The 13090-nt window shown below is 38.5% G+C and overlaps 1 protein-coding gene across 3 annotated transcripts in view; it reads left to right on the plus strand.

The window, feature by feature from the left end:
* PIP5K1B (phosphatidylinositol-4-phosphate 5-kinase type 1 beta) overlaps positions 1-13090 on the plus strand; it is a 100594-nt gene that overhangs the window by 74484 nt on the left and 13020 nt on the right. For all 3 annotated transcript variants that reach the window (XM_042826890.1, XM_042826891.1, XM_042826892.1), the window contains exons 9-13: positions 918-1001; positions 1101-1149; positions 1661-1745; positions 4950-5105; positions 5819-5963. In XM_042826890.1, coding sequence (XP_042682824.1) covers positions 918-1001; positions 1101-1149; positions 1661-1745; positions 4950-5105; positions 5819-5963 — 519 coding nt within the window. The remainder of the gene's footprint in view (positions 1-917; positions 1002-1100; positions 1150-1660; positions 1746-4949; positions 5106-5818; positions 5964-13090) is intronic.

Here is a 13090-nt window from a genome sequence, read left to right on the forward strand (position 1 = left end):
TTTCTCTTATATTTCTCTTATATTTCTCTTATATTTCTCTTATATTTTGTATAACAAAAACTGCATATAGCGATACATATTCATGTATTCGTATATGCAGTTGTTCTTTCTGTTGTTTCCTTTGAAATGTATCCATTATCAATGAGGATATTATGATCACCATTCTTAATCTTTCTAGTCAATTCTTGAGTATAATGAGGGTTTAATTGAATATTAGAAGAATTTTTCTCACAGCTTTTGAGGGAGCTGTCTGTGTAAATACAATTAACACTATGAAAGTGTGTTTAAACCTACAGCAGATAAATGAGAGAACCATGGTACTTTGCATTTTAGAGTTTCCAAATGTTCTGTGGTCTAGAATATAAATTAGGCAAAAAACTGGGTTTCATTGAGGTTTTTTGCAGTATAACTTTTACACAGGGCATGATGAATGCTGTTGTATGATTACAGAGGTGTTGCACCAGCCATTTGGCAGGGGGTGTTCATTTTTGGTTTTGGTTTGTGTTGTTGGCTTTTTGTTGTTTTGTTTTTTACTTAAAGATACAGCTCATTACATAGGGCATCCGAGAAAGCTCCTGTGGTTATTAAGTATGGGAGACGAGGCATCACATAGCGGTGAAGATATTGGGTGCTACTCAGATAATGAGAAGTGCAGTATTGCTACAGAAAGCCCAGTGCAATCCTATCCACAAATCACCCCCAAATATACCTTATTTATGATAAGTATGTAACAGTCTATCTGAAGTACTTTAAACTTGCCGTTTCAAATCAGTTCTGTGCTAAGTGAGCTACATCTGAATTTGCATTGTGGCATCCAGCTTTGAAATTGTCTTATTTCTTTGGATTTGTAGGTGGGTTTATTTCACCTGCAAAGCAACAATCAGAGATTCTAACTGCACTTTTATTGTTTCTGTCAGAATGGGAGGTATTCCAGCTAAAAGCCATAAAGGAGAAAAGCTGCTTCTGTTTATGGGGATTATTGATATTCTGCAGTCTTACAGGTAAATGGCAATTGAACTTCTACTGAATACAATATTTTGAAATTACTTACAAATGTGGACATTGTATAGAGCAGTTCTGACTTTTTTTTGTGTACTTAGGTTAATGAAGAAGCTGGAACATTCATGGAAAGCTCTTGTTTATGATGGGGTAAATGTTTTTGGTTTTGGTTTATTTTTTTATTAAAAGTAATGGAACTTTGTTTTCTGTTAAACAGGAAAAAGAGAACTCTGGTATATTTGTAGTCTACCATCACCTTATCATCTAAACTGTTTCTGAAATCTTTTAGGTTGCTCTTAATACGTGCTCTGATTTTTTGTTGTCCTTTCAAAAAGCAGGTAAAGTGATCTTGCCTTTGTGACTTACAGAGGAGTAGCCATTAGCAAGACATTAAAAAACTCATGTTCTGAAAACTATCATTTTCAAATTCTGCAGAGATTTTGCAGAACATAGCTATTTAAGTTTGAATTTGTAATTTCATAAATGTAAACTTTTACCTAGAGCTATCTTTCCTTAAAGGAAGTAATTGCTTGGGCTTTGTTGTTTTCAGTAGACCAGAAAAATGTGGTACTGTTTACTTGATGTGTTGAACTTTTATCTCGACAGTATAATTTTGATTTTTTTATAGAAAATGTGACTAAGACCTTTTTCAATTTTGCAGGATACAGTTTCAGTTCACAGACCAAGTTTTTATGCTGATAGATTTTTAAAGTTTATGAATACAAGAGTTTTCAAGAAAGTTCAAGGTAAGAGAATAGTTGAGTTTGCTCTCCTAGGCATTTTCATAATCATTATTTTGTAACACTTCTGTCCTGGTAATACAAGAATCCTTTCTACAAGATCATATACCACTTATGCTAGCAGAACTCGAGTTTTTTCATTAGAGATAGTGGGATTGTACCCTGGTAGTAGAATTACGTATTTGCTATGTGTGGTTTGTTTTTTTTTTGCTGTATCCTTTTTTGCTGTATCTGTTTTTTTTGCTGGATGTCTGAAGATAAGATAGGTTTCTGTATATTGACATTGATAGAAAGATAAATTTTGAGCTAATTATGAGTCTTGTCCTGCTTCTGTTCATAGCAGTACCCTCAGTGCTTTGTTTAATGTGAATAAGTAAAGACTGATGAAATATCCTCTTCAACATGTTTGAATGTAGGCAATCTTCCCTTTGATATGGATTTCTTATGTGCTTTGTCAAAAAGAAATGGAAAGTTGGGTTTAACTAAGTCTTTCATCTTTATTTCTTGTTTCTACTTTTTGCCTCCATTTCCCCTTTCCTTTCCTTAACACTTTTATTCATTCTAAAGGGCAAGATGCATACTGTTAATAGGCATTTACAAGAGAGAGAAATTGCCAATAGAAACCCACCATCACAGCAGAGGAATATCACTACCAAGAGTTATCCAAAGATTTCAGTTTTAATATTTCAGCAATAATTTAACTTCTTACTATTACTATTGTAACTTCTCAGAAATAAATTGAATTATTAATGTAATTTAAAGAAGACCATGTAACTGTAGACTTTTTTAAGTGTTAGAGAAGGGGGAAAGTGACCTTAAGCAGACTCTGAGTGACAACAAACCAGAGAATTAAATGATAGGTACTTTGTGAAATTTCTAAAGAAGAAGACTGAAAAGAGAAAGCTGAGAGCTGACAAACTAAAGGATAGATGATGTACTTTAAGGAGAGTGAGGAAGTGTTTAGAGGAGCCAAAAAAAACCATTTAAATTAATTGTAATTAGTGATTCTTCATGTGCAAGCTATGTTGTGACAAGTATTCAGGAAAATAAACTTTTGGGGAGTGTTATAAATACTCATGAAAGGATGGATAATTCTTTTGTGAATATGTCGTGCTACTGAAAGGATTTTCAGTCTGAAGCATCAGTTTTAGGGGAAGCTGTTCTGGTTATCAGAGCAATGAGGGTTTTTTTAGTTTTGTTTTGTTTTTTCAACAATCATGGCAGCTTATATAAAACCTTTAGTATGTAAGACATACAGATTGATTGGTTGCATCCTTACTAACTTCTGTTTCACTGTGAAATTATTTTTGAAGTCTGTGGAGATGATGAAATTGCAAGTTGTTTTTTCTTTTCCATTTGGTAAAAAACTGCATGCTTCTGACACTTACCCTTTAAGAAACAGTGTTCTGTGAGTTTGGGATTTTTTTTTTTAAAGCACAGTTCTTCACAAATAAATTTAAATCAACTGTGTGGCTAGAACGATGTACTTGATAAAGAAGCATATATTCTAGAATGAGTCCTGGTTAGCAGAATGCAGTATAGCAGTTAGCTATCTTGTTTAGCTGTGTGTTCATTGGAGGTGGAAGTTAGTTTGTGGAATAGACACTTTGTTCAAATGCTACAGGATTAATATTGAACCTATGGCATTGTGTCAAACTGATAGAGGATATTTTGTAAATACCTTTGTGATTAGTGTTAGTCTGGTCTCTTTGAATGTTGTCCTTAGTTATCTGAAAGAAGAAGAATGAAGCCTATACGGAGAAAGGTAGGAAGGAAATTGAAATGAAGGGTAGAAAAATTAAATTTAAGCGTAAGGAGGGTGGCTGCAAATTCTTATACGAACAACTTAAGGTGCTACACACTAAACTTAAAATTATCACTTTATGGCACAACACTGTGATTGATATCAAGACAGCAAGGAAATATCGGAAAAAAAAAAAAAAAAAAAAAAGAATTAAAGATCAGTTCAGATGAAAGGAATGTTCCTCCTGAGATTGAGATCTCTTTAACTATGGAATAATTTTGCTAGGGAGCCAAGTTTTATGAGACACTACTCAAAGGCTTTATTATCTGGAACCTTTCCAGTATACACATTCCCTGTGCATTTGAGTATTTTCAGTTCTTTCTGGTTTTGACTGCTGGATTTATCTCAGTGCAAGATGGGAGCCTTTCTGTATTTGAAAACTATGGTACAACTAAGGGACGTGATGCCTTATTTTCTTGATGATTTTAATTTGTCTGTCTCACTTTTTCAGGCTATTAACTTCTTTCAGTATTCCGCTGTTACTGATCTGCATACAAGGCTATTAATCTACTTTTGTATGGGTTAGTTGTTAAAGTACATTATCATTTTTTCATTAAAAAAAAAAAAGTAGGAATGTATCTGTCTTTGGGAACATCGCTTTTCAACTTCAAGCAAGACATTTCAGTTTAAGCTCTTAAGCCCTGTTCTGAGTATGTGCTTTTCCCTTAGTGCACAGAATAAGCCTCCATAAATAGCTGTGGAGATGTAGTAAGAAGGTTCATCTGGCATTCTTCTGAAGGAGAACTATGAACAGAGATCACGATTCGATTGTAGTAACAATGATGAGATCTAGTGTTTCACTCAAAGTGCTGTTCAGGTGGGAAAGCCCTCCTAAGAATTACAGCAGGCATTTTCTGAGTATATAAGCCATCAACATTTTGGAAGTGTTTATTTTATTTTAAAAAAGTTTAGGTTTCACACATACCACTGAAGAAATTCTGTAATAGCACATACATTATTATATATGAACGATTCATAGCTCAAAGAAATGGTTGTAACTTCTCAGAAGGTACCAAAACTTTTCAGTTTTCCTGTCTGGTTTTCTTCTGCATCAGTCTGTCTCTGAATACACTTACATAGGATGCTGTCTGATACATAGGAAACTTCTAACAGTGATACAAAGCTTGGTTGACTAATTTGTCTTTTTGTTCCATGATCAGTAGGAAACTCCAGAAAGCAAATAAATAAAAGTACTTTGCTCAGAGATAAGTAACTGACCACTGCCTGTGGGTTTAGTGCTAAGCTATTTGATAAGTGATTTCTCTATCTGGATGCATACAGTCTACAGTCTGATCTGTACCAAGAAACTCTAGCTTTATAGGTGACTTACCTTTCTGTATGCTGTTAAAGATGTACAGGACATTGAAGTGACTTAATTCATCACCTTTTTTCATTTGGTAACACAGCTTTAAGGTCTTCACCTTCCAAGAAACGATGCAATTCCATCACAGCCCTAAAGGCAACATCACAAGAAATAGTGTGTGCCGTCAGCCAGGAGTGGAAGGATGAAACGCAAAGCATTATTACTGAAGGACAAAGCTACTCCAGCCTTGATGAGGAAGGTAATACCTTTCAACTGAACAGTCTGAACTGTATTTTTAAAAGAATTTTGTAAAAGCATGAACTAGAAGGTCTGGAGTCTGGCTAGTCTTCAGAACTTGAGGTTTGGTTACTCTTGGATACTGCGTGGAAAAAGTAGTTTGTATATCAAGGTTTTATGACCTTAGTTTTCTTCTTGTTTGCAGGAGATCCTAAAACAATTTGTCCAATAGTTAGCAGATTAAGGCCAGAGCCAGTGCTATTCTTTTGTCTGATTTCTAAATAAATATGTCACATTGTTTTCAAGCTCAATTTGTTTGCCCCAGAGTCTTTTTGAAGAGACAGAATCTGCTCCTGTTAGAGGTCATTTCCAGCCCGATACAAAGGAGAAATGACTACTTAATCCTGTCTGAAAAGAAGGCTCACATAGTGTGAGAGCGGTCCTGGCTCTTAGAAGAATTCATCATATATTCATACTGCTGTTTAATATTTGTCCCTCCAGTTGCTTTGTATTCTGATGAATGTACTGACTAGCAGTTGAAATTTGCCTTGTACAGTTGAAATTTGCCTTATAAAGACTGTGGGTATGGGCACATCACAATATCATCTATTCAAACATGTGTAGAAGCTTGGAGAACCTAGTGAGAGTACCAGATAACCTCATATATTTGCATAAAGGCTTCTGGATTCAATCTGAAATGGAAGTTAACCTTGTTCTTTATTTTTGTATATTCAGTACTGGGTTCACACCGCCGGCCGGATTTAGTACCAAGCACTCCATCTCTGTTTGAAGCAGCTTCTCTGGCAACCACAATTTCTTCTTCTTCCTTGAATGTAGATGAACGTTATCAACGTGATCAGCCTATGCTCTATTCCAGCAGGTAAATTTATTTTAGCTTTTTTTTTTTTATTCTATTCTGTATTTAGAAGAGGACTCCCCGCTGTTCTGGTAAAACTATGGCAACATGTTCAATGGGAGGAAGCTCTGCAAAATTAAAATCAGAGTGAGAGATTTTTTGTGTAGACCAGTATTGACCATTACCACTGAAGCAGAACTGCTGTAATCCTATTGGATTTGTTAAGTATTTTGCAATGGGGTCAAAAAGTAAAAAGCATAAACTCAGCGTCAGTGTTACAGTATGCTTTGAATGTTACAGTTTTCTTTGAATTTTTTTATCATTTTCCAAAACCAAACTAGGCATTGAAAACTTACTTAGGCCTTAGTCTGTTCCACAACCCAAACTGTACTAAGATATACAGAATTTAGAATACTTGTTGTAACTTGGCTGCAAAAACAAAGTTGGTTTTCTTGGGAAAAGAAACTGCTTTGAAGATGATCTTTATTCTGGATGTTCAGTGCTGAATGGTGTGCTTTGAGCTCTTCAGAAGTAACCATTTGCTGAATTTCCTTGAATGTTGAACCAGGGAGTGTGTCAAGAGCTTATCCAATTTTAATCCAGGACAGATAAAAATGGGAATGTTTTGATGAAACTTGTGAGCTAGCATGGATACCTTGTAGCTATGTCTGCCCAATTCCATCGCTATGTCAGTAAGACTTTCTGGGAAGTTTTGTGTACCTGAACTCTACCAAGATATGTGAGAATGTTATGATATAACAGAAAATGTTACCAGTAATGGAACCTTACCCATCATTACCTTATAAAATCAGAAGAGGACTGTAGTGTTTGCATTTAGTTCTGTTTTATCAGTACAAAATGTCATGCTCTTTATCAGGACAAACCTTGCATCAGTATTCATAGATGTGTCTCTCTCCATGTGTTGTGTCAAACAGGGGACTTTGCCCTATAGGCAGATCTTACCACCACTCCAATCTCACATCCTTCTTGATCCACCTTAACTTCTCAGCCAAGTTTGCTAGTGCTGAAATCTTTTTAGCCAAGTTTCCCAGTGATAATTTTTTCTCTGAGCCAAGTTCTAATTGATGTCACAATCTGAATACAATTAACAAGGATTAGCTTCTATGTCAGAGCAAATGGCTTTCTTTTACAAATTGAGAAAGCTGCTATATATGCTGAGTATTAAACTCATTTCAAGATCGTCAGCTTGGTACCTTCTGCACCAGTGCAGGGTGATCCTTTTTCATGGCACTAAATAATATGTAGTTTTGCTCTGAAAATGCCTCCTATTTGTTTCCATGGAAACTATAACAGATACAAAGAGTACAATAACACTATTTGATGGAGCAAATGCTCTGAAAATGCCTCCTATTTGTTTCCATGGAAACTATAACAGATACAAAGAATACAATAACACTATTTGATGGAGCAAATCCTCAGCTACAAAACACCATCATTTTAAGCATAGTCACCATCATTAGCTCTGCATGTTCACCAGTGATGAACAAGAGCCTGCATGGCTGTACAGAGCATGGCTTTTCCGCATGGCTGTGGCCGCTGCTGAAATACACCACCCACTGCTTCATTCAGCGTGCTTACATCCACTGCTTGATCTCTTGCCAGTGTTCAGCATGTGTTGGTGAGTGCTGCACGTTTGTTTCATCTGCACTTCCATGTCAGATGCCTTTGTGTCAGAGTGCCCCTCTGCTGCCTTGCGTCACACAGCAACAACATGTAGTAGTGGAATAGTGGCGGGAAGGTTCAGCCTCTACTGCCATACCAACTCTGACATTGTAAGCCAACATAATAAAATGGAAGCATTACTTTCAGAGCAGCTCTTGTGAATGCAGCTGAAACTTACGTTTTTATGGCACACTGGAGACATTTCTGTGCTACCGTGAGAAAAGCTGGTAGGGAAATAAAAACACCAAATAATCATGCCATAATGATGTCTTGAGGCTTAGATGCCTTAAATTTTTCTCACTGGAGCTCTGCTTTTGAATAACCCTGCACTTTGCCAATTGTCTCTGGTAACATAAAACCCACAGCAGTCTTTGAAACAAAGCCTAAATGAATTATTTGTTTACAAACATGAGCCTGCTTTCAGTTTTTAAGTACGCAATTGACTATGAAATTCTACTCTAAATTATTGAGTAGAATTAGCTTGGCTTTTTTTTTTTTGGTGCTGTTTTCCTTCCCCTTTTAAAGTGTCCTAGCACAAAGTAATGAGTACAAGAATTTCCTCTTAACCACTCAGCAGTTTCTGTTTTATGATATTGAAAGGAAATAATCCCATAATACCAGTACAGTATATGCATAGGTCCGTAATTCCCAGTAGTGCTAATGAGCAGTGTCTGTCAACACAGTGAGAGGACAGGTGCTGTTGTTTGCCTCACTGAAAAAGAGAGTACCTTGAATACCTTGAGGCACACATTCACATTTTTAACCTTGGTGTTTGTTTTTTTTTTTAATTACCTGTTTGTATCAATCATGAATGTCATCATTTTCTAAGGAGAGGGTTCATTACGTTCAGTTCTTGGAGTTCCTGAGCATCTGTGATGTAAGGAATTGCTGCCAGTGTGGCTAACAAGAGGTGATTTGCTGAGCTGGAGCTGGCTCCTGAGACTTCATCAGCTGAGGAGAGTTTATCTAATCCTGATTTGGCATGGATTAGAACTAGTGTAATTGGTAGATAATATGGAGAAGTGTTTGGGGACTAGTTACTATGGAAAAAAGAGGAACTGAGCAGCAGTCATAGAAATACTGCTTATTCTGAATGTTTGTCTAGGCTGCTCACTGCTTAATTTTCACCAAAGTATTCCTTGGTCCTTGAGGAATTAGGGAGACTTTAGGTGTTACCATGGCAGTATGAAGGAATGGCAACAGGATAAGCGTGGAGGGGAAGGTGGCTGCTTTTTTCAGCGCGGAAGGAACTTCATCCACGAATGATGTGGTATTCAGCAAATGTAGGCTTTTTTTGTCAAAAGGCAGCTGGATTCTGTTCTATGAAGCTGTTTCTTAGTTAAGAGGTTCTATTGTTAGCAAGATCAAGTATTCATTTAGTAAAGTAACAGAAGTAACAATATTTTACTTCTGTTCAAATTGACAAAGATTTTCTGTTCTTGTTTTCTGACAGAAAGTATGTTTAGTTCAATCAAAAACCCAAATAAAGGCCACGAAGTAGTAAGGGATACTTCACCTCTCTGTCTTACAGCTTTGCCAAGGACCTGGCTGATAGGAAGGGGAACTGCTGAATAAATCTGACTCATTTTAGCCTAGGATCTATGTGAAATGTAATCTTGTTTCTCTTCTTCTTAATGTATTCTGTACCTATCAGTATCTGTATCTTACTATCTTATACATGTCATACCATATGCATATAAAATGGCCTTCTCTTTCCTCTTCTTAATGGAGGAAATGGCCCACTAGAGATGAGTGTGGAGGAATGATGTCAGGAATGGGGGCAAAGCAAGGGGTTCAGCTGAAGTGTATCTGTACCATTGCACACAGTATAGGCAACGAACAGGAGAAGCTGGAAGCCATCAGGTGACAGGTAAACCGTGACTTAATTGCCATTACCAAAATGTGGTGCAACCACTCCTATAATTGGAGTGCTGCAATGGATGGCTACAAGCTGCTCAGAAAGGACAGGCAAGATAAGAGCGGCGGTGGTGTACTTCTCTGTGATGGTGTTTCAGTGTTGTTGAGCTCAGGATTGGGAATTACAAGGTAGAATGTCTAGGGGTAAGGATCAGGGGGAGGGCCAACAAGGCTGATGTCCTGTTGGGGTCTGTTATAGACTGTCTAGGCAGAATGAAGAGGTAGTTGAAGTGGTCTGTGGGCACCTGGCAGAAGTTATGCAGTCACCAGCCCTTGTTCTATGGGGGACTTCAACTTCCCTGACATATACTGGAATTACAATACAGTGCAGCAGAAGCAGTCTGAGAGGTTTCCGCAGATAACCTACCAAGGGATGTGCACTGCTAGACCTGCTGTTCACAAACAGAGAAGGACTGGTGGGAGATGTGGATGGGAGATGTCTTGGACAGAGTGACTGTGAAATGGTAGAGTTCTCAATTCTTAGTGAAGTCAGGAGGGGTGCCAACAAAACTGCTCCTTGGACTACTGGGGGGTGGAGACTGAACTGTTCCGGACCCTGGCAGGGAAGATCCCTTGGGATTCAGTCCTCAAGGGTAGAGACATCTGGGAAGGCTGGATGCTCTTCAAGAAGGATGTCTTAAAGACGCAGGAGCAGACTGTCGCCCTGTGCTGCAAGATGAACTGGCAGGGAGGAAGACATGCGTGGGTGAACGCAGTATGTTTTCTGAGGCTACAGGAGAAAAAGGGGCAGGCAACTTGGGGGATGGAGGGGAGAACAAAGAAGCATTAGGATGTGCAGGGGAAATCAGAATGGCAGAAGCCCAGGGTGAGCTCATCTTAGCTACTGGTTACGTCTGTCTTTAAAAGTCAGACCAATTAGCATAGAGGTATTCTACCCCCTGACCTGGAAGTCTGGAATAAGGAGCAGAATAAACCAGGTGGAAGCAGTTAGAAAGCTGCTGCTCCGCTTGGACTGCCACAAGTCCTTGGAACAGATGGGATCCAGCCAGGCACACTGTGGGAGATGGTGGAGATGACAGCTGAGCTATTTTCCATCATTATAAGTGTTCCTGGTCAGCCAGAGAGGTCCCAGGGGATTGCACGCTCGCTAGTGTGATTCCCATCTACAAGAAGGGTCATAAGGAGGATCTGGGGAACTACAGTCTTGTCAACCTGACTTTGGTGCTAGGGAAGGTTATGGAGCAGATCACCTTGAGGGAGATCATACAGCTCGAGTAGGACATCCAGGGGGTCTGGCACAACCATTGTGGGTTCATGAAAGGCATGTCCTACTTGATCGAGTTACCTGCCTGATGGATGAGGGAAAGGCTGTTGAGATAGTCTACCTAGACTTCAGCAAAGCCTTTGATACTTGTCTTCCAAAGTATTCTCCCAGAGAAGCTGGCAGTCTGTGGCTTGGACATGTGTAGCCTTTGCTGGGTAAAGAACTGTCTGGATGACTGGATGGTAGTGAATGGAGTTAATTTCTGCTAGAGACCAGTTGTGAATGATGTTCCCCAGTAGTCAGTAGTGGGGCCTGTCCTGTTCATTATCCTTATTGGTGGCCTGGATGGGGGCATTGAGTGCACCTTTTTTAAGTTTGTAGATAACACTGTCAAAACCTGCATAAAGGATTCAGAGGAGAGAGTGGGAGCCTGCTTAAAAGTCCCAAGTTCTGTGAAATTAGCAGCTCCCTCTGCGAACAGGTTTAAAAGAGAAAGCAGGATCATTTTTTCTTCTCTTTACAGAAGCAAGATAGCAGTGCTCAGATTTTACAAATATCCCAGAACATTGGCAGTCCTCCTGGAGTTTCAAGGTCAAGTTTTCAGTGAGCACCTGTGAAACAGAAACTTTCCCAATGAAGCTGAGAGCAGAGAGAGGTTTGCTCTAAACAGCTAAAAGGCAGCTTCTGCCTGCATTCTCCACCAAGAATGTCAATGGTTTACGGGCTGGTTCGGCCCAGTTCCGTCACCAGCGGGGTGGATGGATTTTGCAAAATCCGCACCTCTGGAAAAAGGGAACAGGGGACCCCAAAACAATTAAAAACAGCAGCAACGATCTGAGGAGAAACAAAACTAATTTACTAAATATAGTATCAAGTATGCAAGATAACACACCATAATACAATATGATCAGAATTGAAGATAATAAATCAAATACAGTGAGAATGTCCAAAAGGTGGATAGGCCTCACCATAACACTGAGGTGAGCTGCACAGTCCAGCTGAGCAGCAGGGAGACGGGAGGAGAGCTGAGGAAAAAGAGCGGATGGAAAAGAGCGCATCAGGTACCTTGCCAGCAGCTTTATCTCCTCTCTGGGACTGCAGAGTCCCCAGGGGAAGGTAGTTCTTCTCTTCTGGGCAGGTACCCAAAACTTGAGCATTAACAGTTAAACTCCCAGAAAGATGAATGGTTGGACTTGGATGATCTTGGAGGCCTTTTCCAACCTTGGTGATTCTATGACTCTTGTATTTAAATTTCAGTGAACAATTTTTCATGTTTTCTTTGCATTTCTGTTTTTTTGGTGCAGACCACTTGAATTTTGGAGGTCTTCAAAGGATTGTTTTCTCTTACACGGTTAAAACTTCCTGAAACTTCCCAGCTTGAACTGACATGTCCATGACCTAATATTTTATCAAACAATCCTTTTAAAGACAGCTTAGGAAATAAAAGCAGCTTTCTGTCTTTTCAGTGGAAGGATTTTATAGGTATTTTCTTGCTATAGGAAAAATATGCCTTGTGTGAGTCTTGTTTTCTTATGGGCAAGCTCTTATACGTTGTATTTAAATGTTCTGTTTGTGTGCCCACTGCCTTTAGATTCTGAAGCTTAGGCAAATTTGCCTAAATTTGATTAAAAGAGGTGCATGCTAGATGAATGTAAATGAGCAGCTAAGTGGAGGAAGAAGACTTCAGTGCTTAAATGCTAGAAACAGATGCACTGAAATGGTAGGGAAATCCATGTGAAAAAGAAAGGAAACTTGACTGTCATTGAAACAACGTGTAATACAAGGCTTAAAGAAAATAAGGCTTTCCTGGTTCTTTGATGGGATTTCTTCTGCTTTTTGTGTGCTTTTTGTTTTTGTTTTGTTTTTACATTAAGAACCAAGATATAAAGTAGACTGCTTTAGGAAGATGAGAGCAGCAGCACAGTTGAGCTCAGTCATGGGTGGTCGTTACTGAGTGGGAGAAAATAACTGTAGAAATAAGTTTTTGCTTGGCTTTTCATTCCCTTTTCCATGTACAAATTAACGAGAACTCTGCATCACTGAAATTGTTCAATACCTCTGTTCCACTCTAATGTATTCTTTTTAATAAACTGTGTATGTAGGATCTTATTCTCTTCTGATGCTTCCTCACCTCCAGATTCTCTCTGAATGCTCTGCAGGAATTCTGCCTTCAAACTGAATGATCATCATTCAGTTTGAATGATGCTACAATGCTGCTGTTGCAGAAAATTGAACTTTAAGGACTGCTTATAGCAAATGTGTTGCACTAAGAGATTATATACTTAGATACATATTTTACATGCATACCTTCTTCCATACATACATA

Source organism: Centrocercus urophasianus, unplaced genomic scaffold (assembly GCF_019232065.1).
Source record: "Centrocercus urophasianus isolate 14NV4802_14NV808 unplaced genomic scaffold, USGS_Curo_1.0 seq_27, whole genome shotgun sequence".
Classification (NCBI taxonomy): domain Eukaryota; kingdom Metazoa; phylum Chordata; class Aves; order Galliformes; family Phasianidae; genus Centrocercus; species Centrocercus urophasianus.